General features: G+C 31.3%; 1 protein-coding gene across 4 annotated transcripts; it reads right to left on the reverse strand.

Annotated features, from left to right (window-relative positions):
• Window positions 1-227: 227 nt before the first annotated feature.
• LOC125057283 (allatotropins-like) lies at window positions 228-27,394 on the reverse strand. Of its 4 annotated transcripts, XM_047660883.1 has the most exons (7): window positions 27,294-27,394; window positions 6,806-6,982; window positions 5,753-5,872; window positions 4,953-5,045; window positions 3,486-3,567; window positions 1,231-1,318; window positions 228-774 (listed from the first exon to the last, which is right to left on the reverse strand). In XM_047660883.1, the coding sequence occupies exons 2-7, from the start codon at window positions 6,978-6,980 to the stop codon at window positions 730-732; spliced, it is 603 nt and encodes a 200-aa protein (XP_047516839.1). In that variant the 5' UTR covers window positions 6,981-6,982; window positions 27,294-27,394; the 3' UTR covers window positions 228-729. The 4 variants fall into 4 exon arrangements, with proteins under 4 accessions (XP_047516839.1, XP_047516841.1, XP_047516840.1 ...); XM_047660885.1 differs by lacking the exon at window positions 5,753-5,872; XM_047660884.1 differs by lacking the exon at window positions 4,953-5,045.

Here is a 27,394-nt window from a genome sequence, read left to right on the forward strand (position 1 = left end):
TCGACGGCGTAGTCAGCCACAGGATCACCTACTTTCCTATTTGATGAACAAATGATAATGAAACAGATATAGAAATCTGAGGCGCAGACCTAAAAAGGTCGTAGCGCCACTGATTTTGTTTTTCATAATGTTTCTTTTTAACGTAATATATTATTAAAATAAAAATACGCTTGAAACTTATTCCTTTCTGTATGAAGCTTAAATTTCTAAAGAAAAATAAAACACAATTTCGATACCCAACATCTTTATTCCAAAATTTCGACAATCGGATATCCGCACATATAATGTACTATACAATTATATATTTTAACATAACTATATGTATGTATGTAGAGTATAAATTAAAAATATTCAATTATACCCAGCCTATGGCAACCAAGTTATTTAGAAGAGAATACAAAAGAGTTACTACTTTTAAGTCTTGTGTCTCTATCCATTTTTAAAACACATGAGAAAATATCTACGTCACAACAAAAATATATTTTAACAATATTTCTAAAAGTGGCGTCCATAAAACATCGAATATCTATTCAAATTGACCAAAGATTACGCCATAGACAATTTATTATATTTACAAAGCGATTTATTCCATTTTCAAAGATAATTTTTTTTTTAAATTTTATGTTGCAATTTAAAAATAATTTATCACAGTACTAAATTTAAATACAGTAAATAAAGTTTCCAAACATAATTAACTTTAACAGATTCGAAAGTTTAGTGCAACTAAGATTATGCCACGTTTCTCAGGAGTTCGTCCGCAGATAATTCGCCGTCCTGAAAAGTAAAGAAACCATATAAACATTTGTAGGAAGTCCACGAACTACGAGGCCGGTCTGTTATAAAAATTTCTTCAGACAATCAGCCTGCATCGGTACTCTGTAACTCAACTGTTTCTGTACCACGCGATCGCAAGTGAGAGCAACTACATTCAGATGTCATACAAAGAATCTGGATCAGTAATGCTTTTGGCAGTTACAGAGATTTTGATAGAGTTTTGTCTTCTTCTCACGACTTTTTTAAATTGTGATGAGACATTGACTATTTCTGTACGGTCAGCGCAGAAAGCTAGCCTCTGGGCTATATAAATAGACAAAGAAATCAATCTGCTCCGTCTTAAGTATTTACGGAACTACAAATAAGCTTTGAATTGTGTTATCGGTATAAGATTATTGATGATATATAAAAAAGCTAGTATAACCTTTATTTTTTGGACTTCCTTTCATTACTTACTTGATTAAGGTCAATGAACTTTCGTACAACAGATCGAGTGAAGTCCGGGTTGTTCAGCATCTCATTCACAAACCAGTCCATTGGAATGCTATAAAATACAAATAATAATATATGCCACCCTTTTTAGTTACGGTAAAATTTTCGAAAGCGAGTAAATTTCTAATCAAACTATAAAAAATGGCTATAATCATGGTAATACTGTAGAATATCTTAAAACAAAAATATTATTTATAACAGTGCGTAATAAATATGTATTAGTAAATACAATTAACTACCATTAATGAAGAGTGGGTATTAAAAACGACAAACATTGGTTGTTCTTCAACGGGTTTAACCACCTGAAAGTTCTGATGTTTCTACGAAGCCTGAGTTTTAATACCTTCAGTATAAATCCGTTTTGTATCTGTTAAATATAGATCTATTCAAATGTGTCGGGTTAATTGTCACTGTCAAGCATTAATGTCAAAGTTGGCGGCAAATTGTATTTGTAAAATGTAAACTTTAATCGAAGCTAACATTATTCAACTTTTATAAGAAGCTTGAAGAAAAGGAATATCCTTTTACAATATATGGGAAGGCGCTTAATAAAAAGGCATAGGCACTGTAACCTAACATATCTTAGCATCAAATTTCTAAACAAGCATAGAGATGATCTACTATCTGTGCATAACACGTAGTGTCTATGACATGTCGTCTTCCCCGCACTAGAAAAATCTATTGACGCACAGCCGGGTTTCGAACGCACGACGAGAGGTTAAAGTCCTGGCTTAGTGGCTAACACTGTTTGTAGGTTGGTTTTTTATCGTAAATGAAATCAGTTATAAAATAAAAATACCATTATCTACTTAAATATCAATACCCAGATCCCAACAAATGGACGTCACTTAAGATGTTTATCATTCAATTTACAAAGTCAATTTGACAATACCTTTGTGTCGAACTGTGTTATAGGAAAATAAGTTTCCCTTCACGTACTTTTATATGGAATTTAAGTACATTTCTAACTTTGTTGTGAGGTAAAATGACTATAATATGAATGTGTTTCTGAAATTATTTATTATGTAATAATAAAAATACAATTATGGACTATTTTCTTATCAAATTTTTCTAACTTAACATCAATAGACAACAGAATTTACTGCAAGTATATTATGTTTGTTATTTCTAATAGATTCTAGAACATATTTATCGGTATTGACATCGCTCGTAATTGTTTTACAGGACACGCCATTAAAAACTTTTTGGTCCCGTTATTTTTATACAACGTTAAAAGAACTTTATTAGCGAAGTTGGGGTATTTACGGACGTTACTAATGTTCTTTGAAATTTGTGATCTTATTTTAGTACATAAATTTGTTAATATTTAAAACATTCTCTATATTTTTGAAGTGAAACTTCTTCATGAGGGTAAATTTTTTACGGAACGTCACGAAAATGTGCGTTTTTGTCAACGAAAAGGGAGAGAGCGATTGAGAGTTGAACACCGATGGTGTTTTTAATGTACATTATTTTATTAAGTAACTAAAATACCATTTTTTTTGTTGGTTTTGTATTTTTATAAAAGCACAGAACCAAGACCTATTTTGCTAATACCTAGTTGGCTATTTTAGAAAATGTGGACATAAGTCAGCAATTATGATAATAATGAATTTGTTATATTATTTGGTAATTGGTGGTATTTATATATATTATATACATAACAAAAACTAATTTTAGTTCTGGTTTTTAATAAACCTTAGTATCATTCATTAATATAGATCGACTGGCAAAATTAAATTATGGGATTTGGGCAGTTTAATTACTCAATAATTAATTTACAAAGAAGTTTCACTTCTGACGTGTGTACTTTGTACGCACGCACTTTTTATTTTATTAAAGATTTGTTCAGAAAAGATCTTTTAGGATCTTTAACACGTGATCAGAAATTAACGACAGTAAAGAAATTATTTTAATTGATGATTTAAGTAAATCAACCTCCTCTTCATTTGTAAGATCTTGTTTAGATTTAAAACTAATTATTTTATGAGCCCTGACGGAGTGCAATTTTTTAAGTGTTTTACTTTAGACTTAGTTGCACATAGTACATTATTTATAATTAGTACCTACTAAGTTCACAAATGAATGTATCATTTGTAAATAATTCTTCAAAGGTAAGTGATTTCCCTTATACACTTGAATTCAATATTTCGTTGTCAATAATGCTAAACAACCAAAATACTTGTTATTCTGCAAATACAAATACACAATAATTTTACCTTTCCAATGTTTTTTCATCGTCTTGCGCCTCCTTTTCTTGTATGGCCTCGAGGTTTTCCCAAAAGTTGTCCAGCCCATACACTGAAACATATTAACGAATTAATAACACAATTAAGATTATATCAGAATCCACTCTCAGGACCAAACTGAGGGGATGTTACAGAATAAAGGAATTGTTGATATATAAGATTCATTTTTTCCTGAGATAAATTGTTGATTAAAACTGAAGATGTTTGAGGTATTTTATGTAGGAATTTTCCATGTCATTTTAGACTTAGACAACCGTTATGCTCAGTCGTTTTAAAGTAGGTAAGCGGAAACTAGGCCAAAAGTTAAAAAATATAGATCTATTATGATTACAATTTAATCTACTAGATTAATTAATTTATGACTTTGTTCGTACGTCGTAAATAAATAAAAATTCCTTTATTTTGTAGACAACACAAAACAATCCAAATAACTCCGTGTCATTTCGAAGTTTCTGGTAAGACAATGTATCCGTTCAATCAAGATTACATCAAGTAGCATTTTCTTTGGTTACAAAAAGATCTTAGATCAATTAAGGACGGGTAAAAACGTAACAATTACTAGACGTAAGTGTTACGGTTCATTTCTGTACAGAAAGCGCATTTTATTTCTAAGTGACCTGTAGTAATGAGTTTTATTTTAGATAGACTATTTAAACTCACGTATACATAGTATTTAATTATATTCTATACATTACATTATTATATATAAGGACAAAGACAAACGACGCATAAAGGTTTTCAATTTTGACGTGCCCTATTTAATCTGTGGCGCAGCGCGACCTGAAAGTCTATTTGAAAATGCGACTTGAGTAATAACGGACTTTTATCACCTTTGACGCTTGTACTTCGTCTTAGGTAAAGCTTTATAAGATTCAACACCAATAAGCACGATGTGCCTGTAACGCTGAGCTTAAAAGCTAAAACGTTTAAAACGCAATAAAACAATTAAACAAAGAAGCTTCAAAATACTTTATCGCCACGTTCACTTAGACAAAGTCCTTTTGGTTATATATAGCAAAATAAAAAGGCTTAACATGTATATACTTCCACTAAAATAATGATAGAGGTCGCTATCGGCTTGATGACGTAAGTGTTTTTATCAGTTTCCTGTGTGTTCGTGTCCACTCGTCCCTGAGGCTTTACGATCGATGCTTTATATAAAATAACAACAAAGTCCACTTTATTCTAAGCTCCGATCAAATATGATTTCATATATTGGATGATCGTAATCGTATTACCTTCACCGATTTCGTCCTGTCGTTTACCATAACCCCGTGCGATAAGTACGTTCGAATTTGGCGTGAAACTACCTCGGGTTACTCTAATTTCTTCCTCTGTTAGAATTATATTATACATGAAAATATTTTTATTATTCATAGTTTTATAAGCTTAAGCTAGTTTGCATTATCTCGAAGCATAAGCCTTTAAAGCAGTTACCTTCTTCGTTCATTTCATCGCCACGTTTTCCGTAATTTCTCGCTACCATAAGTTTAACATGGGGAATAAATGTGGGCCGTACTTCTTCGAAACCTATGTGTAAAAATTGTATGTAAGTGTACGTATACTTTTAATGGATTTGTAATGAGTCTTATTGCAGTATATAATAGTAAAGTATATTTGATTATTATAGGTAAGATGTATTTGGATTTTTGGCTAAATTTAAAATAAATATTTAACTCTAGGCTACACACTATATACATATTTGGTATAATTATTAGACAGAACAACAAATGATTTCTCTGTCTTTAAAATGTAAAAATATTGAGGAAATTAATTATGACATTCTTAAGCGTGGCTTCTTGAAGAAAATAATTTGAGAGCTTTATGTTAAGACGTTGAAATAGAGTAATTTAACTGATTTAGTTTGTATAAATAGGGGTATTTCTCTTGTGTAATGTCAGTATTAAGTTTCTACATATTAATTGGGCAGGCTGATACAACGCGAACATTGTTGATTCTCTCTAAGTATCATTGTATAGTGATGTACTGTGTATCAACAGAGTCGTATTGCTCAAAAGCTGAAATGAATTCCAAAGCAGACCAATCCATTTGGTTCTAAACACGATTTAATGAAAGTTTTTGCTACACCCAAAAATAGTCACTTCTAAGCAATGAATGAAATGAAAATTAGATTTCCTTTAAGCAACACAAAAACTGGCCGATTTAACCATTCCCAAATGGAGTTAGCGAAGTCCACTTTTTCGCAATTTGCCGTCCATTCAGGCTGTCTCGAATACCTTCTGAATCCATTTCCGGTGCTCTTTTGCCAAAATCTCTGGCGATACCCACGGAGGGACTTTTAAATGTGGGGGTACCACGATTCGTTCGTGGTGATGCTGTTTGTTGTGTCACGTCGCCTTAAGCAAATATATCCATTACTAATACTTTTCAATGTAGTATTGGAATTACGTAATTTACGAACGTACTTGATGATTAACAAAATATACTCGCTATCATATTACATCACAATATAAAATATTTTATTAGTACATTTTTTTTAAAACGAAAACGTACAATCTTTAAATTATGTTATTCTATTTATTATTTCATCATCTACCTATTACTATTGACTATGGCCTAACTTATAAATAATTCTTAATATTTTACAAAAAATAATTAGTCTGTTACCATGGAAGGAATTTGCACTTAACGTAATTAAATTTCCATAAAAGTTTTTAACCGCTGCTTAGACTGCTGATTCACGGAACAAACAGTTTGTCAAACAGAATTACATCGAAATTTTCTTATAATACAGATGATTTTTATTACTTTAGATCTTTACCTGCTCCTGTAAAATATTAAATTTATAAGCCATTAACTCGGATTGAGACGGATGTGCAATTAAGGTTTCTAAGCGCGTCAAATAAATTTAAGTTTTCAAGTCCTGAACTTATTAAAAAATAATTTATGAAATTAAAAGTTTTAAGCTTGTAAATGAGAAAAAATATGCATTGTAAATCAATGAATGGTAATTTTTTTGTAATATACATCTTAATCTATACTAAAATTTATTCTGTAGCGACTTCAATCTTCGGCTACAAATCAGTACGATGAGTACCCTGAAACAGGCTACCAAAGCTATTACGCCTACTAAGGATATATACAACTTCTTGACACTAGCCGCTGCAGCATTCTGGCCGGCCAGTCACTGGTTATACTGCTAGAGAGGTCTCCTATTAGGGGGGAGGACGAGCAGCACCTTTTGTCCTCCACAATTCCTACTAATACTAGTGAAAAAATCATGTACCGTTATATACATATCTGACCAAAAATAATGTAAAAGAACCTACGTTCAGAGCGAGTTTGAGCGCGCTTCCCAAAACCCCTTGCCGTCATCATTTCTACGTTCTTGAACCCGCGCGTAGGACGTTGCTGTTTGCTCCTAACCAGTCTTCCATCTGGGGCACCATCTACCATACAGAGGAACACCGCAACCAGAACAGCTACTTGCATCTTTAGATTCATCGCTGTAACAGAAATATAAAAAAGGACCATTAATTTTACATTTCTTAATCCACTAACAATATATACAAAAATAGGATTGCAGATATATTTTAAAGCCATATAGGAAATAATGTTATTACATTTAACATATTCTCCCCATTTTTCATATGTATTATTTAATTGTGTTAATCTATGTTTTTTTTGTCGTTTAGATTGGTAAAATTAAAAGGTCTACCGGGTAAGGTAGTCCGACAGATTTCTACATATTAGCTGAAATAAAAAATGACTAATATTTTCATATTTAATTTTCATACCAATTTCCAACTACATATGTTACCTATTACTTAAATTAACAGTATAATTTTTCATTATACATAAAAAAAAATGGGATTTGCATTCTAAATATTACGTCAAAAATTAATAACGAAATAAAAATGTATAATTTAAGAAATTGAAACTATAACTCAGTGTCAAATATAATGACTGAAGCTGTCAATTGTCTGCTATGTGACAAATCGTAAAGTACAGCCCGGCCCATAATTAAAAGTCATATGAGGAAAGCAATTAACAAATTAATAGTAGGTGTGTTGCGCAAATTCTATTATTGCCTATGCATTATGAAGCCTTAATACGTCTGCTTAAAGTTAAATGTTATTATGTTTCTTGTGCTTTTAGTTTACCAATTCTTAAAAGTCCGGCAACGCACTCGCGAGCCCTTTGGCATTGAGAGTGTCCATTGGCGACGGTATCACTTAACATCAGGTGAGCCTCCTGCCAATTTGCCCCCTGATCTATAAAAAAAAATTCTATGTATAAAAACTATATGTATCGAAATTTCTTTTTTTTTTTTTTTTTTTTTTATATAATAGGGGGGCAAACGAGCTTGCGGGACGACCAAAAAGGGTAGTCCACGCAGCCCATAGACACCCATTTTAGTGGTTTTTCTTTAGCTGCCAGTAGAGTTAATGTTTATATACAACAAAATTTTGTGTTCATACAAATATTATAATATTATTCCTTTGCCGCAAATCTTGAATTAGGACGAAAATATTCCCTTATCCCGGGATAAGGGAATGTAACAAAACACGAAAATATGACGGGTTTCGTTTGTTAAAATTCAAATAAAATCACTTTAAAAGCAAAATATATTAATATGATATGTTTTATTATTATAAGTTAGAAAGATTCATAGAGATAATTTTAATTATGGAATAAAGCAATATTTTTAAATTACCAACATTCGTCGTTCTTATTAATAGCATTTCATATCGTAGCAACGCTGTGTACACTTCTATAAGTCTCTTTGATCTGTGGCCATGGCAGAAAGGCGTTGTCAGATGTTAACGGTACAATAAAACTAAGTGCATATACTAACATTACCTGACTATAAACCTACGCTTGTTATCTTGTCCGTTTAGTGGACAATAAAACCAGAAAGTTTTTACAATGTATGGCATAATCAAAACAGAACGACAGATGTACAGACTATCAAAAGAATTGGCATGACATTAGCGAAAATGGCGCGCGTTTCACAACGTCGTTATTATTTCTATTATGTATTGTGTTGTTATTATAAGTGTTATGGATGTAACATAAAATTTAAAAGTAAATCCAAAACCGCATTAATGCGGTACGCGATGGACACATATACTGGGTGGCGCAAAAGAACTTGCACTAAAGAAAATTTGTTTATTTTTTTATATGACATTTCCTGTCATTCTGTTGTTGAAAATTGTGTAGTGAACAAATGTAAAATACACTGAAAATAAACATAGACCGTTTTACTCCCCAAGAACGTGGAAGTGAAATATTTATGTGTCTCAATTTTCAAGACTTTATTATTTTGACGTCAAGCGAACCAAATTAAAAAACACACATGACATTTGGAAGGTGTCAAATATTCTTAATAAAAAAAATACAGTGGAGCTATTCTTGGTCTTGGCCTCATATTCGTAACATTTTTATAAATAGTAATCGATTCTGACACCGATTTCCTCACTATGTTTTTCTTTACCGTTCAAGCGAGTGTTTAGTTGGAAACAAGTTCACTGGTGCTTAGCCGTGATTCGAACGCACGACCTTATGGTAGACGCTTGAGCACCAGGCAGTTCAGTATAATTGGATCTTAATTCCTTTGCAGTATGATTAACCGCAACATTTCAATTGTCATAGTAATGCGAACTTGCAAGAAAAAAATAATTTGTTAGGTTCATATTGGTTTTCAAGATAATCAAGTAAAGTTGTGGGCAGAAACTAGTTTCGTTATTAAAGTCCGTTTTCTTGCCTAAGTGAAAAGTTCAATAACGAAGGACCGGCTAACGTCGTTATATCGTTAAAGTTACGTTAACTTATCCTAATAATATTAGTTATATTGTTACTAGATTAATTAATATAGATTAGATAATCGTGAAAATAAATATGTTTTAATCGACGACTTTTAAGGGGATTTTATAAATTACGTAATGAATTGAAAATACTAGGTGTAATGACCAATAAAAATGACTTTTTGTTAAATGACCAATTAAGGTGGATCAGGTGCAGAAGGCAAATCTCCTGTCTATCAAAGGAACAGATGCTATCAGAGACCCATATAGGGTAGTGCTACTTGATTGTACCTGGCGACATGTATTTTTACTATACTAAAACTTTTTCTATCAACGCAGATCGCACCTGAGGGAAATCTAAACTAATCTTGCATGACGTCCGGCCTATCTCGTTAGACTTAATTGCTTTAACTGATTTACTTAAATGTCAATTTAAACACAGTAGAATCAAATATTGACTCGCAAAATATATTGCTAAGGGCATAACTCGAAGACGGCTGCGGCCAATTCGATATTGTTTTTTTAATTTATAAAATATATTTAATATGGAAAATCCTAAAAACTAACAATCTCTATGGGGTAGGATAGCGAAATGTTGGTATGTAGCTACTAAAAAGGTAGGCGAAGTAAAAACATTAATTAAGGCGAAATGAGGGTAGTTCACGGTTAGTAATAAAACGTCATTTAATAATAGTACCTACCTTAATTACGTTAGCTATTTAGGTAGACACAAGACGGAACAATTTAGTGTAAATTAAGTGCATTTAAATTAGAGTAACAGACCTGCCCTGCGATTCTGTAACTCACTTTTCGAACTCACACAGCGGTTTTCGCATCGGCGGTCGCTCTCAAATCAGTCGTGAAGCAGTCATTTTATGATTTGGCATTCTGAAAAGGTGGGAGCTAGTAGTTTATTGTTTATCAAAATGCCAAACTGATTTGAGAGCGACCGCCGATGCGAAAACCGCTGTGTGAGTTTGCAAAATTGAGTTACAGAATCGCAGGACAGTCCCAAAAATATATTTAAAGGCCATATTCACTAAATAGAAAATAAGGATAATATTAAAATCAAAGCACTTTGCAAATTGCACCCTCCGGGTTAATTGTCGAAGCGATTATCAATTAGATTAAATTACTAAAATGACACTAGAATTAAACGAATCAGTTAAACTGTCTGGAAACTTCGAGAAATAAATTTATTTTAACACTAATCTTATTCATAACATTAAAATTAATCTGTGACGTAAACAAGGCACATTTATTAAATAGTTGTTTGTGGATTCTAAAATCGGTGTTTTAAACCGTAATGCTTTTGTCCTATACAATTTAAATTATTAGAATGGCGAAAAGACGTTGAAGAATACAAACACCGGAAAAAAACTAAATCATTCTGCCCTGCGATTCTGTAACTCACTTCACGAACTCACACAGCGGTTTTCGCAACGGCGGTCTCTCTCAAATCAGTCGTGAAGCAGTAATTTTATGATTTGGCATTCTGATAAACAATAAAGTACAAGCTGCAACTCAGAATGCCAAATCATAAAATGACTGCTTCACGACTGATTTGAGAGCGACCGCCGATAACATAATTTAAAAGCATTGTCCTGTCTCGTGTCATCTCAGCGCAAACTAAAAGATGGAACAAAACAACTATTTGTAAAAAAAATATCTTCAAAAAATTGAATCTTTTTGTTTTTGGTATTTATCGACTATTTCAATGCATGTGTAACCGCTGGGAAAGTTTAATAAGAATTTTGTTAATTTATTTCACTTATCTAATACTGTTTGTTACCCAATTACGGTATCAACCGAAAATTTGATTTATAAATGAAATCACAAGGTAATAAAAATGAAGTTTCAATTTAAAAACTTTCGTACTTCCTTTTTATTACAAACAAAGATATTCTTCAAAGTTATAAAGTATTCGAGTTGAACTTTCAGGTCAAGATTTGTTTTAAACTTTATAACATCTAATTCGCTTTACCAAGTAAACAATAGACTTTGTTGTAAATCGATAGATAACACTTTTATAATAGATAGGTCGTACTTTTACGTATATAAAATAAAAGAGCCTTTCTCTGCATGTTCTGTGTTAGGTATTGAATGTATTGAAGTGTCGTGTTTCATAAAACCTATGACTATAAATGATATTGACTTCCTGAGACGCATAAGTACACATTCACAGAAAACTAAATCAGTGTAAAAGCAAAAAAATTTAGTTAATACTCTATAAAATTAAATAAATAATTAAAAACTGTTGTACACTTTTATCTCTTTCTGACACTATTGGGACTACTTTGACTAAGGAATAAGCCCTAGATGGGGCAGAGAGCGTCCACAGTGGGTCTCAAAGAAAATGGCAATTATTTTGATTAAAGAGAAAAAAACAATATTTTCTTAACTGTAACAAATACATTTTCTAACTTTGCTAAAGGTTCGTGTATCAAATACAAAGGATGAAAACGCTCTCATATCAATTACACAGAAGCCGACAAAATAACTCCAAACACGTTTGGGGTAATTCAATAGCGAATATATTATTCGTAATATGGCCTAAATTGGTATACTAAGTATATGTTATTTAGATATAGCCTTTATGATTAAGAGCAGTGTTGGCCTAGTGTTTTTAATGTGCGACTCTTATCCCTGAGGTCGTAGGTTCGATCCTCGGATTTGCACTAATATTTATTATTTGCCCTTTGGACAAAACTGATATGCGTTAAACCTAAAAGTTGACGGTGTATTAGGCAACGAAGACTGATCACCCAAAGTGTGTCTAGTACAAAAAATAAATGACCACGAAACAGATACAGAATCTGAGATTACCTTTTTGTAACGCGCCACTGGATTTTTTATGAAAGAATTATAGGTTCTAAAAGATATTACCTAACCAGCTGACTATCGAGGTATTTCGAATGACTGAATCATCGATACTTAGCGCTACAATTTATAAAGATATTGTGTGAATTGTCAAATGTCAAATTGCTGGCATGCGCTGCCAAAACCCCTAGAGTTACATATATAAAATGTATGATGAAAATGTTTATCGTAAACAGTCCTAGAAAAAAGCCCGCCACAGTATATATCATTGTCTTATGTATAAGCCATTATAGCCAAAATAGTGAAATATAACTAGGTACAATAAAAATTGATAATTAATGAAAATTTATACTTTTATCGCTTCTGGTATTTAAAGTAGATAAAATATGTCTTTCACGCTACAGTATTTGGACAAATATTACTTTAATCCTGCGCAGACGAAGTCGCGGGCCCCAGCTAGTAGCTCATATATGACTAAGAATAGACCTGTGCGTTTGACAACTTAACTTATGCTTGAATTAACAAGAACACCCAGGCGTCTAGATACATCTATGTAATATTAAACCGTGTTATGCCTAGAAATACCCTTATTCAATGACGTATCACAAAGGCGTGTATAGCAGCAGTATTGAAAACCCCGACGTTGTTGATTGAATTGAATTTGGGATTGCGCGGTACAAAAACTCAACATTAGAGTCGAGATCGCTGTGGTTACTGAGCACTGGCCAGTTAAAAATTACAAAACGCACAACCTAACAATAGCAAAAAAAATATTTAAAATTTATTCAATTGGTCATAATCGTTTCGTATAGTTCAATAATAGTTATTAAAGTATTTGTATTAAGAAATACTTGAACAAAACATTTGCTAATGCAAACAAATGAAGGTAAACTCCAAAATGTATGTTTTAACATTCCGAAATGATACCTAGAACTAAGTGACCGAGCCCCTGAAAACCGGGTCTATTTTCGGGTGTTACCACTTAATATGTACCTAAATACTAAATAATCTTTCAGATTTATTATATTTATTAAAGTAGCAAAAAGTATTTGAATCTAAAACGTAATAAAAACCTTAACGAAAGTAAAATGAATAGAAATAATATAATAGGTCAATATTATCATAACTAAATTCAAATAGTAGAGATTTTGCCAGTTCACTCAACGGTTAATTAAAAGGTTGGTTTATCTATGTTTATAATCAAAGAGAATGGTATATATGGCCTTTTCAAAAGGCCGAGAGTTAGGAGTAATGGTCGATGTTGGACGTCCCATGTTTATCATTGTCTAATATGATGCGTAGCGTAGTGTCATTTTTACAAATTATATAATGAGATCCCCCAGCCGCGTATGTACGTGATTAACTCACTACTGATCGGATTTTGGTACTGTACAGAGAGTGTGATTTCTGATAAAAGGTTCAGGTGTATAATGTATTATAGTTTTATGTAAATTGAATGAAATATAACTTAAATAACATATTACAACTTTAACAAGATCTAAGTGCATGAGTTTCAAAGCCTTCATACACAAGTGATGCCTTCGTGGCTTTTAACTTAACGCGAGTGGCTAATTTATTTAATGACTCATTAGAATGAAGATGTTTTCCTAGAAAGTGTTAGGTGCGACGGAAAACTATGAAAACAGCCTTGCGCGCAGTATTCCAAGAGTTATTCTCAAATTTCCAAACATATTATGAGGCGCTTTAACGCTTGAACGGTTGAATTAATAACGAATTTTCGTGTATTTCGTGTATAAAAACTTGTAATAAACTGTTTAAATAATTATATATGTATGTTTTATTTTATAAAAACGTGTCTTTGTATTAAGAAGATAGGTTTTATTAAAATGTTAGAACCTTGTGTTTCATTCACAAAATTTACACAAAACATGAGGCGCATGAGGGTAAAATATGTACGGAACGTCACGAAGATGTGCAGCGCTTTTGTCGAAGAAAAAGGAGGGTGCGATTGAGACCGATTGAGAGAGAGTGAGAAGGGTGAGTTACCTTATAGAAATTTTATTTTAAAATTAAAATTTCTTAAAGAGAATTTATGAAATATTAGTATTTTATATTTTATGCAAAATAATTTATTGAAATCTCAAATTACGAATTGTAAATTAAACTGCCACGTGATTTTATTATCGAAGAAATAAATTTAAAAAAATTATAATAATTTTTAGTTTAAAAATTTATATTTTAATGACAATTAAATTCAATCAATTTCTTACATATCTTCCTTTTTCCCTCCCTCTAAGTCTCGGAAATCTAAAGTTTTAATTTGTATCAAGATTCAAGAGTTAAAAATTTTCACTTCTAAAAAGTTTTACTTCTGCCATGTATGTGTACTTGGTACGCACGTACTTTTTTATTATTATGCTCTTATATAAAACAGTTTTAAACATTACCGCCTTGTTAATAAAACCTAAATTTTTCTGTTGTCATTTGTCTTTTATGTCGGTTTGTTAATAAAACAATTTTATTAAGGGACGAAATTCGCTTTTATATCCGTTAAAGTAGTTTTTTCAATCCCAATGATTAAAATGTACATACACAATATCCGTTGGAAATAATAGAACAATGGGCTAAAAAGTAAAAAATATATTTATAAAAAGGTCCGACACCACAAAACGTCCCTTTTTACGCTTGAATATTTTACAACGCTTTTCTTTTTTCGGCTTTTACAGTGATTACTTATTTCACACATTTTATGAATAGATTACACACTTTTATAGAACCCTATAGTTAATGGATTTTTACCTCTTATTTTTTATGTTTTTCTCTGTTGTCTCCTCTTTTAAAATCTATCTATCTACATGTATGTAATTAACCGCTGGAGGCGTAATGCATTCCCCGCGAAGGCTTTATCATTCATACACGAGTACGGTTTACAAGTACGAAACATTGCCAGACATCATGTTGACTTTGTAAAAATTGTGCTTTCAGAAAGCAAGAGAAAATATTCATATGCTTATAAAGTTTCCTTAATTTCGATGGAATCTCATCATTAGATTATAAGCAGCCCCGCCCCGCAAGAAAAATAATTTCATAATTGAGTACCTCCTCGGTAAGTCGGAATAAAAAACAAACAAATTTTTAATAAAACGTTTGTGAATTATGATGATAAGCCAAAGTTATTCCAATTTCATTAGAGGATCGCTTTTTTACGAATTTAATACTATTTTACCAAAAATCTCCGAAACGCAAAGATAATGTAATCAAAACCTTAATGAAATTAACATTTGCCTTCTAAATTAAAGGATTGGCTTTAACAGGAATTAAACCATAACAATATGCAAATAATTTTTGCTTAAGTGGTCTTTTAATCTTATCGACAAATACGTTCCTTCTTTATCATCATAATTGAACGTCGGGCCGAATATAAAGCTCTTACCCAATCATCTTTATGTTTGTCATCCCACCACGACAGAGAAAAGGGTCCTTCAGACCACCGATACAAACAAATCTTAAAACTCACTCAACAAGGCGGTGGTATTTCTTAATAAAACAAAATCTAACGGAGAGATTTGTCCGTACTTTATGTTCAGAGTCCGTACTTAAAGTACTAAGTTTGTATTAAGTATTAATTTTGACTTAAATAAAATAAAAATAAAAAAGCCTTTTTTCCAGTATTTAAAGTTTACACTTCTTTATACAATTTATTTTAGTGTTAGTTCATGTAGTTTAATCTATGTTAGTATAATTTCTCTTTCCTTTGCTGAATTGTATTTGTACCTAAATTTCTATATTTTTTTTTTTATAAAGTTATTTTATTTAATCTACTGGAACCCCAAGTTGGGTGTAGGCCTCCTCCAGTGACGCCCATTTGTCTCTGTCTTCAGCTACTTTACACCAATTTTGACCAGCTATCGCTTTCATGTCGCCTTCCCATCGCGTAATAGGTCTACCTTTTGTTCTTTTGCCTAGTGGGCCTTTCCAGAAAGTTACTTTTTTAGTCCATCTATGATCAGTTAGCCGGGCAATTGACTGCTGACTTACTCTTATAATTTTCTTCTATATTTATCTTTACTTATCTTCTAAACTTATCTACTACTTTTTTCTTCTATACTTATCATTCATCTTTTAACAAACCTTTGTTAGGGGTCTGAGAATAATTACTCCATAGTGTTGCCACAACAAATTTTTCAAGATTTCACACATCGACAAGAAGTTCACCGACCTAATTAGGAACCTACTAAAAGATATTTCATACTAATATAGAAGAAATCATAATATATCTTTCTGTGTATATTTGTATTCAATTTACCACACTATCTATATGTGTAACAGTAAAGAAATATCTAAAGAAAGCACTACTAAGGTCTAAAAATTGGCGCCTCTCAAGTGCAACAGGCTCCAAATAATGGTATCAAAGAGACTAAAGATAATACGTAAACCTAAAGTCAATAAGCAAATACTACGACACTGGATCTGTATAGAAATCTACGGCTCGTAGCAATAAAAACTAGTTTTAAGATTAAGGGGAACGAGCTGCTTCCTGACTTCATATCGTTCTTAATACATATTTGTTTGGTACACAAATCGAATAACGCAATGTGACACCTATCATGCAACTCACGATAATCTGGAGAAATAAAACTGGATTCGATTGAGCTTATGCTTTAATAAAACATCACAGATCATAAAATTTATGTTTTTCAAACGTGCCGTGTCGGAATAAAATGCGGCAAATGTATAGAATACTAATAAGTGTATCATCAGGGTAAAAATCACACCTGAAAATGCCATTGCGGAATGGGGCAAATGCATGGATTTTGGCCAAGTGGCTGTAGTGACAAAGTGAATTGTTATTTAGCTGGGAATCGAAGATATCAGTGTTAGGTGTCGGCACACCTAAACTATGGATGCGTGGTACAAAGTACATGTTATTAAATATAAAACTAATATAAATAATTCAAAGTAGTACTAAGGTTTTATCGACAGTTATAAATGAAAATGTGGCTCGTATCTAAGGTGGTCCGTAATAATTTTGGAATGTTAAAAAGTACAAAAATGTCAAGATTAATTTTTATGAAAAACGGTTTCTGATAAGCGGTGAGGGTTAAGCGCAAATACTTTCAGCATCAAATTTTTGCCGGTCACCTGGAAAAATTGACAGTTACCGTGGCGGATATTTGATTATTTTCGGTTACTTTCAATGAGATTCAGTTAAAATTGATCAAAGTTCGCGATACTGAAAAGAAGCTACTAAGAAATACGAATAACGTGAAAGAGACATTTTTTAAAACATTACTGGCCAGATGTTCGGCCGTAATCAGAAAAAGAATGTCTTTATAAGCGAATGATTCCTCCAGCTTTCTGTGCGTAATTATCAGACCAGTCCACATCCCGGTTTCCTTATTAATTGCCTTCAGAGCAAGTGTTTATTGCAAACATGGAAAAGAAAAAACTTTAGCTGCACAGCTGGGGTAGCAATCTAAGACCTTAACTTTGAATACTAAACAAAGCAGCACGAATAAAATTCTGTTGTATTTAAAACAATAAAACCATTGAGTTAAATTGAAATATTTTCGAACTCAGTTAAAACCTAATAATAAAATTGCCTTAAAATATTCTACAAATATTTCCTCACGAAAGAAAATGTCTGCTAAACTTACTTTTGTTTACTTTCTCCATAAATAAAATGTAAAAACATTGCTATGCTCTATAATTAGAACAGAGACCAAACGAACTGGGAAGTCCGAATCACTGTTCTCTACTTTTTCAAATGAGATTACAAGGTACATGTTAAAAATCCTCATTTTCGTGCTCTTCGTTGGATAGTCTTTTGCAAGACAAATGATAAACGAAAATATTATTAGAAATTTAATAATGAGGTAAATTTAGATAGTAAATAAATTAAATAGTGATTGCTTTTTTGCAAGCCGAGGATTGCAAGCAGAATATATAGCATTTATCAATTTTTCATATACAACTTTATGATGTCATATATACTTAAAGATTGGTAAAATTGCAATCCATTTCAATTCCATTTTTAAATAAGCTTTGTATTTTTTTTTAAATTTATAATTACTATTTTATTTAAATTATTAATCAAACTTGCTACTGTTACTGCCCGTAATATGTATCGCTACTGATATATTAAAATCCTTGTTTACACTTTCTTATTAAATACGTATCCAAACCTTTTCAAGAATATCTATAGCCTTCAAATGATATTATAAATACTTTAAATTTTAATTAAAGCCACTATTACATTTCAATTTAATTACTACACCAAAAGTGAGGTGACGAAAGTAAATATTGATTTACAGTTTACACCCATTAATTACTCAAAGGAAACTAGAATTAATCAACTTACACAAACTTATTATGTCAATACCCGAACAGTATTTCCACTTTTCAAATTTATAAAAACACCAGTTCTAAATTTAAACTAGTTCAAAGTGCAAACACTTAACAAAATAAGCATTATTTACAATTCTGAATTTAGCTGTTATTTCGTTCCGCACAATTTTATGCTAAATTGAAATAGCCAAAGCTTAATAAATCGTTAACATACGTCATATATATATATGTATATCTAATACGTTAGAAAATAACATTTGAATCCGTTAACAAAGTTTTACTCATATAATTTATCTCCATAGCGTATGGCAGGACTAGTAAATATAGCTATGTTTACATTAAGATTATATGACCTATTTGCATATTGGAAAGTAAGATTCGAACTGTCAATACTTACACCCTTGGGTATTATGGGATTAATTATTGGTTTATGGCCCTTATAAGTCAAAATAGGATATTGTTTAAGCTTAGCAGCACTAGTACGTAGAGGAATTTCAGAACTAATACCACTTAGAGTCGTTCAAGAATAGAGGGACGTATGGTTTCTTAATAGATCCGGCAACACACTGACTAAAGTTCTGGCTAAATTATATAATACGTACCTGGGTTGTACCTGCCTACGGATCGCATTAGCACTTTATTCACTTTACTTAGACTTGCTCATTTGCCCCACTTAAAACTGTATTAACTTGTGGTTTAACGGGTTTCTTTTATCTTGAAATAGTCCATAATTACTTTAAATTTTACTTTACATAAAAATAATGCTATAATCCTATCGGATGTTATTCTTCCTGAATACTCTTTTAATATATATACATGAGGTTATTTCTTTATAATAATGTAGATATGCTGTCGTTGCTAAAGCTCTTAAGGTTTTATTCGAATAGTTACAATATTATTCCCTTTACAACACATGAGAAGCTCCGTGAGCATATTTCAAGCTAAACAAGGATGAAAAGTAAGAGCGTTCGTACTATCATATAATATTGAGCCAAATGGAAAATATAAATAAAACCTCTATAAAAATATACGAAACCTTGACAATGACAGAAATATTAGATTGGAAAAACTCCGGTAAATTGTCAGAATGTCTATAACATAAACAAATTACATATTTCTTTCTCATTTACTGTGAGTGACAAATATTTGTAAGGAACAATGAAATTTAATAAAGCCGTGATCACAGTATCCCGTTAAAATTTAATAAAGTTCAGTTCACCGTTAATAACCACAACACCGTAATAACAACGTAATAAAGAATTAAATATTACAGAAAATGTTTACTAAAGAAACCATTAATTATCCACTATTGATTTTATTCATAAACGTTGTTAAATTAAGTTTTTCGTGACATTTATGAACACATGTCTCGGTAAAAACGATAAACAAACGTTTTTTTGTATGAAAAATGTGTAGGCATATTGGGAACTACTACTAAGTGGGAACATGCATCGTTTAAAAGTTGTGTATGAAAAATTATTATTTTCGAGTATACGAATATTTAAATTCAGCTTGTACTAATACTATAGATAATTACAATTCTTCAGTTAAAGGATGCTAAACCAATATGCCTGGCTTATAAAGAAAGTTGCGAATTGAATTAAATTTAATGAAAACATAACTTTTTCGCCCAAAATCATATTTTGTTTAGAAGCGGCCTGCTTCCGTCTAATGAAAACATAATTATAAAATGAAAATTGACCTTCCGCTTTCTTAAAAATATAACAATATTCGGTTGAAAAACGTCGAAATTATTCTTGAAGTCTACATAATATGAGCAACTAGCTAGTGGAATGAATTTTGTGCCCTGCTGAAATATGAATTGTATAAATGTAACTAGTTCTATTAAATAGTCAAAGCGTAAGGTTTTAAAAAAATTAAAAAGCGTTCAAAATGAAAAGTATTTCTTTATCAGCTTTTCAAATTTTTTTTTTATAGAACGGGGGGCAAACGGGCAGGAGGCTCACCTGATGTTAAGTGATACCGCCGCCCATGGACACTCTCAATGCCAGAGGGCTCGCAAGTGCGTTGCCGGCCTTTTATATAAAAAAAACATATTCGTCCAATTGTATACTGTACCTTTCAATTCAATACGTAAGTTTTTTAGTCTATATTTCGTGAAATTTAAATGGCGTTTAGATTAATTAGAAGTTTCAATCAATTTTTGCATGCTCGCCTGGTTCTCTACAGAGTTTAAGCCTATACTACCATTGAGCCACTACTCTCGCCGTTAAATCTACAAAGTTGCAATTTCATCCTATCACTCTAATGAATGCTTTCATTAATAACCTGTTCAAACAAACGCCGTGTCATTTGCGTACTAATTGAAATCTGACGTCTTCATTAACCGGTGGAAAATGCTTTCTTGGAAATAGCTGAATCGGAATTATTTTAATTTTATTACAGCATCACTTGTGGTGACTGGTCGTACTTGAATTCTTGTATGCGGTTGTTTCGACTATGTATTTGCGTATTATTCCCTCGAGAATGTAAGTGCGTGCTCCTATTTCACCATGCCTCCTGCTGATAGAGGACAAATCTTTGTTTTTAATTTATTTTATTATTATTTATTACTTAAGATGGCATGTGGAACATGGTATAATTGTTGCAGCTCCTTACAAACGTTGTGTAAAAAAAACTTGTCGATTAAAAAGAGGGGCGGAGAGTTTATTGCCAGTTCTTCTCTTACGTTCTACGCCCTTGATTTGAGAACTGGCAGTAAATGTAAAATTAAATAAAACAGTGGCGCTGCAATCTCTTTAGGTTTTGGCCTCAGATTTCGTAATCTATTGATTGATCATTTTCAAATCTAATATGCCTATTAGATTGCCAGGCGTGATCAGCCTCCAGTGCCTGACACACGCTGTCGACTTTTTGGGTCAAAGACATGTCGGTTTCCTCACGATGTTTTCCTTCACCGTTCAAGCAAATGTTAAATTGCGCACATAGAAAGAACCTCCACTGGTGCACAGCCGGGGATCGAACCTACGACCTGTTTTGCAAATACATAAACATTTTCTTTCTCTGTTATCCATATATATATACACAGTACTTTTCTTCTTGTGAAAGAGTTTTCTCTTTTTTAAGAAACACCCAAACCCCACCTCTGTGTGATATAAGTTTAGGTCAGCAGAGATATACGGATATATAAAGGTATAGATGCTTTATTAAAATTTTAGTTAAACAAGAATATTTTTAGCTGTAACTTTATCAACAACTTCGGCTTCCTTAAGATATCTCATGAAATAGGTGGCCATAAACTTCTATATCAAAGTAAAAAAGTTCCGGAGGAATCTTCTTTAAATTAGTTTATGTAGTTTCCCTTCTACTTGTAGGTAAAAGCTAAAATAGCAATCATAAGTTGGTTGGAATGGAATCGTTCTTCGAGAATGTTCAATTTACTGAAATCATACTTCCATTTACTGAGCTTTTCATTTAGATGACTCTCTGCCCTAGTACGGACTGCGTTATTAGGTTTATAGTAAAGGCTTGCTCCACTGTACATGTACAATGTTATATTGTGTATGATTTTTTGAATAGTCGTAGTGTAAGAAGAATGTTCAAATGTTGTTAAGTATTCGTATACGTATATGCGATAACGTATAGTTCGTCGAGTACAAATATTACGTCATGATCGTAGAAAAATGTCGGATTTGAAAAAATCCAAAATACTTGGATACCTACGTACATTGACTAAATATTACCGCTACATTAAAAAAAATACATGTGTTTTAAATTTCAAATTAATCAGTCGGTTTTTGATAGACGCTCATTGATTTTTCTAGAAAACTGTGTAATTTAATGTTAATATATTTATTTAGTTTCAAAAGAAACCCTTTTGTTTGCTTGTATGCCAATTTTCATAATTACAGAATATGAATAAAAAAAGTTATGACAAAAAACTAACATGATTATATTATTTTGAAATGCCTGCCCTGTAAAGTTTGCTATTTGTCAGATCCGTCACTATTCTACGACGATGACGTAGTTCACACCTATCGTCACATGACCTATTGTGTCAAAACAGTTCATATCTTTATTCATTCATAAAAAAACAATTAAACCAATTTTCTTTATGTCTTTTATATTTCTTACAACTTAATAAATTGTCATTGATTCTGAAAACAAATATTATTTTGAATACAGATAACTTTCAGAGCTTCCCTTTGTCGACAACAAACAAGTATTTTTTATCTATATATATATGTAGACCTATAAATGTTTATATCAATCAGTGTATCGATGAAAGCCACATTAAAATGCGTAATTAGATTTTAATGGGTTGTAACGTAGTTTATAAGATACTATAGACGAGATGCAACCATATAAAATAAAATCAAATCAGTGGTGCTACAATCTTTTTAGGTCTGGGCCTCAGATTTTTGTATCTGTTTCATGATCCTTTGTCCATCATATAGTCAAGTAGGTGATCAGCCTACTGTGCCTGACACAGACCGATGACTTCATGGATCTAAGACAAGCGGTTTCCTCACAATGTTTGTCACCGTTCAAGCGAGTGTGAAATGCGCACATAGAATGAAGCTCCATTTGTGCACAGCTGGGGATCGAACCTACGACCTCAGGGAGGAGAGTCGCACGCTGAAGCTACTAGGGCAACACTGCTCAACAACCATACACTTATATTGTGATGAAAAATGTTTATATAACAAAGAATATTGCTCATATTTTCTATTCAAGCCAGTCGAATAACTTTTTGGAAGATACAATAGATTTTTTTGTTTGGTACAAACGTCGAGCATTCATGTGTGTTTTGAACACACATTTCAATGTATACAACTGTTAAATTGCTACGCGCAAACCTACTAAAAATATTACTTTTTCACCTTGTTAAGAAACTGCATAGTTATTTAATTTTTAACAAAAAAACCCGACTTTCGATATAATCATTTCATATTTTTGTTATTGGGAACAGATTTTCGAAGATTCCCATCAATTTCTTCCTATTTTCAGGGATATCTCCTTTCAAACAAAATTAATTGATCAAAATCGGTTTATAAATGTTAACATATCCGCGAACACTCATAAAAAAATATATATGGTTGAAATTTGAAAAGTCTTTTTGAAGTCATTTGTGAATGTGTATAAAACATAAAATAATTTTGTTTTTATCGTATGCTTTCTCATAGAATTCACATTGATGAATGCACTTGCTTCGACTTGGCCAAGCGAAGTTAAGATCATATTTCTTTTAGCTATGTTTTATTATAAAAATGACACATCACTGAAAATTTTTATATAATCATCTATTGAAGAAGTATACAATGTCTTAAGCAACGACAATATATATTTTTCGTTACTGCTTTGAATACACGTGAAATGTTAGTTTCAAATGACGCCATCCACTGCGTATTTCTTTTTTTTTTTTCCTAGTAGTACAAACTGTATCTCTCAAGCTAGTTTTTGCTTAGAATAACATCGCTCTATCTAAAAACAATCAAAATCTACTTTAATTATAACCTTATGTTGAAAGATGTATCCGTGGGATTCAAGTTACGGAGCAGCTAATAATAAAAAAAATAGCTTCAACAACGTTACCACAGACAACAACATTCAAACTAAGTGACAGATGTATTGAAAACTTTATACTATTCATAGCTCTATAGACTGCATGACGTGTTTTCAGTTCGTACTTTCTCTGGAATGAAACTTTGACTAGAATATTTCCGCAAAAATTTTTAGTTGTATTCTAAGATGTGCTCTTCATATTTAAAACTATGTTTAAAACGTGTCTCTGGCTCAATATTCAAACGTAAAATAATTTAAGAACACTTTATGAATAATCTCTCATCAAGGGCTATACGCCCTTGACTTGCGAACTGGTAGTAAATGTTAATTTAGAATTAACTTAATACTCGTATCTTTTCTGTTGACGTTCATAAGTGTACCTGGTTACCTATATGAATAAAGCTATTTTGAGTTTGAGTTGAATGAGTAACAAAATATTATAGATAGTGATAAATACCTATAATATTTTATGAATATATAGTACCTATATATATTGGATGGCAACACATTTTAATATTCTAAATTTTAAAATTGTATGTACTATACATCACCCTTTGTACTCAGTACGGGTTTCTACTAATTTTTGGTATTGTTGTGCTATTAAAATGACCAGTAAGTTAGATCTAATTTAAAATTTATAAAACCTATGTATTACGTAAATTTCGATCGATTTAAATTTCAATCACAAAAATGATATGAAGACTCAAATATATGGTTTTTATTGTATCAATGGAACCAGTGCTACACAAAAATGTTTGTTAGCTAAAAGTGAATAGTTACTGTTTAATCGGGAGTCAAATTCGGATCCTTCAGCTTATAAACGTAAAGCCTTACTCATGGATCCCGTTATAAATTGTAAATTGAATTAAATATAATTACTGTAATATTCCAAATTCTATTCATCCGATGTTATCTAAACTGTATTTACCCCTTTTTGGCGTTGTGTAAACTTAACGCAAGATAACAGAAATAAGAAATTCATGGTTTCAAAAAATACAACCTTTTAGACTTTGATATTTCTTATTACATCTTCTTCTTATTAATTAATTCCTGATAATAATCTAGATTTTTTAATTAATATATTACAGTGGCGCTACAACCTCTTAGGTTTAGCTTCATTATATCCAATTCTATGATCATTTTATTTTTGAAAAGACAAATAGGTGATCATCCTTCCGCTATTTGTGTCTAAGGCATCAGTTTGCTCACGATGTTTGCTATCACCGCTAAAGTCATAAATGCGTTTATAGAAAAAATCGTTTATAAATGCAATGTGAGGCACACGGTTAAGCCACTAATGCTGCTATTTTTTGAATTATAATTATATAAATAAAAAAAAATGATAATTCTGAAAGCTAGAGCACAAAATATTGAACTATCCTTGATATGTAGCGGCTTTACAATATATTACTTTTTTTTTAATATTTTATTTCCATACATTACATAATCTGTCTCATCACAGGATTGACCATTTGGTATAGAGACTAAAAAGTATTTAATTAGAAGTGCAGATTAATGTAGTTTTTATGAATAAGGTAGAGTTATGCGTACAATACTGAGTGTAATATTAAAATAGTTGGTACACTTAATGGTATATCATAGATATATGAAAAGCCTGTATTGTATTGTCAAAAATTGTTTAAAAACCCGTACTTACAACCCAATGTCGCATTACAGTACTATACGATAAATACGAATAATTTTCATCACAATACCTATGAATATATCATCCCTTGTCAAAAACATGATGATTCTGAAAGGTCGAATGCCAAATGAAACCTTTTTAGTTAAAAATAAATATGTTAATACCAATTTTTTTTTTGTAATTTGTTTTTTTATGTAACAGGAGGCAAACGGGTAGGAGACTCACCAGATGTTAAGTGATATTGCCCATGAATACACACATTGCCAGAAGGCTCGCAAGTGCGTTGCCGGCGTTTTAAGAAATGTGTGTACTTCGCAGTTGTTTCAAAGATTCGGTATATAAATCTTTAATCATATTTCAATATTTTCGTTCAGCAAGTTTTAAAAACATAACAATTCCTAATCAATCAGTATCAATTACTTTAATTACTAGCTATTTATAGCGCAACGCGTAATTTTAAATATGTTTCGTATTATCAATTTATATAAATTTCAAGCTTTTGACTTTAAAAATGTTGGATTTCTTTCTTTTTCATCTTTATTCGATTATATTATTAATATATTTCATTTAAATGCATCTGCTGTTAAAATTTCAAGTTTCCTCTGCATTAGTGAGTGTAAGTTAAAAGTATTATTTGTTAATATAATTATTCTAACTATAGTATCCATAATTTTTGGCAATAAAAAAATAGTTTAAGCTTGTAGTTAAGACATAACTATTTTGTATGATTAATTGAGTAGTGTTATTAAAAAACCATACTATTTTAATACCAAGTTGGTTAATATCTTGGCAAATATAATATGACCGGCGGTTTTGAGTTCGATATACGGTGAATCAAAAATTGTTTTAGGTTAATAAACGAAAATATAATTACTTGTACTGAAATTAATGCAAAAGAGACATTAATTGGTTTTTTTTCTAATAAAAATTGCATTGAATTAATTGTGTTCGCCGTAAAGATTTATTCTATGGTGAAATGAAAGGGCCCTGGATTATTTTTTCTGTATATTTGCGGTTACTTAATTAAATTACGTGTGATTAGTATATTTTTTTATCAACCTTTAAGCTTTTATCTTATTTCATGCTATTGGTTGAAACTAAAAAAGTTTCTCGAGTTTTTCGTTCGTGATTAAAAAAACAATAAAATTTAATTTATAACCTACATAGTGTAGTGTGACATCACAGGTCAGTAAGCACTCTTCAGGGCGTGATGTGTACAACTAGCGGCTGTGAGTTTTTTAATTAATACTTTTGGCCTTGAAAATTATTATTTTATAAATTAATTATAGCCTAAAGGGACTCCTTTTAATAATATATTTTAGTATTAATTTTCTTTAAGGTTATTAAGTAGGTATTACTTTTACATTCTGTAATTTGGTTGTTGTATATTAATAAATGTAAGGTATAATTTAAAAATTTATTATAGCCGATAAAGTTAAATATAAATATTGCTAAAATATTTATAACATTACTACATTAATTCATTTATTTTTAAAATTTTAATATTTCACATGTTTCAATGTGAATTTCAAAATAGATATTCTAGAAAATTATGATAATACCCAATTATAGGCCGTAAACAAATAATCCGCTTAGTTAAAAAAATACTACTTATTTATATAGTAAATTTGTTTAAAGAAAGTTTAAGCATAATTTTCCTAATAATAATCTTTCCTGTATATTGTTTTAACCCTTTATAAAGAAACTTACCTGAAACTTATCGTACGTTCACAAACTTAGCACTGTCCGCGACGCCTGTAGCGTACACAGCGTTAACTGAAAGTGAGTGGCTCTTCAGGCAACGGTGCGTT

The sequence above is a fragment of the Pieris napi genome, chromosome 16, assembly GCF_905475465.1.
Source record: "Pieris napi chromosome 16, ilPieNapi1.2, whole genome shotgun sequence".
NCBI lineage: Eukaryota > Metazoa > Arthropoda > Insecta > Lepidoptera > Pieridae > Pieris > Pieris napi.

Bases quoted from the DNA above. Each gene is read 5' to 3' on its own strand.
- LOC125057283 (XM_047660883.1), bottom strand. From the start codon at position 6,980: ATGAATCTAAAGATGCAAGTAGCTGTTCTGGTTGCGGTGTTCCTCTGT. The intron at 5,046-5,752 runs GTATTCGAGACA...TTTTACACATAG, and splicing joins ACCGGAAATGGATTCAGAAG to GTTTCGAAGAAGTACGGCCC. The intron at 775-1,230 runs GTAAGTAATGAA...TTTACTTTTCAG, and splicing joins AGTTCATTGACCTTAATCAA to GACGGCGAATTATCTGCGGA.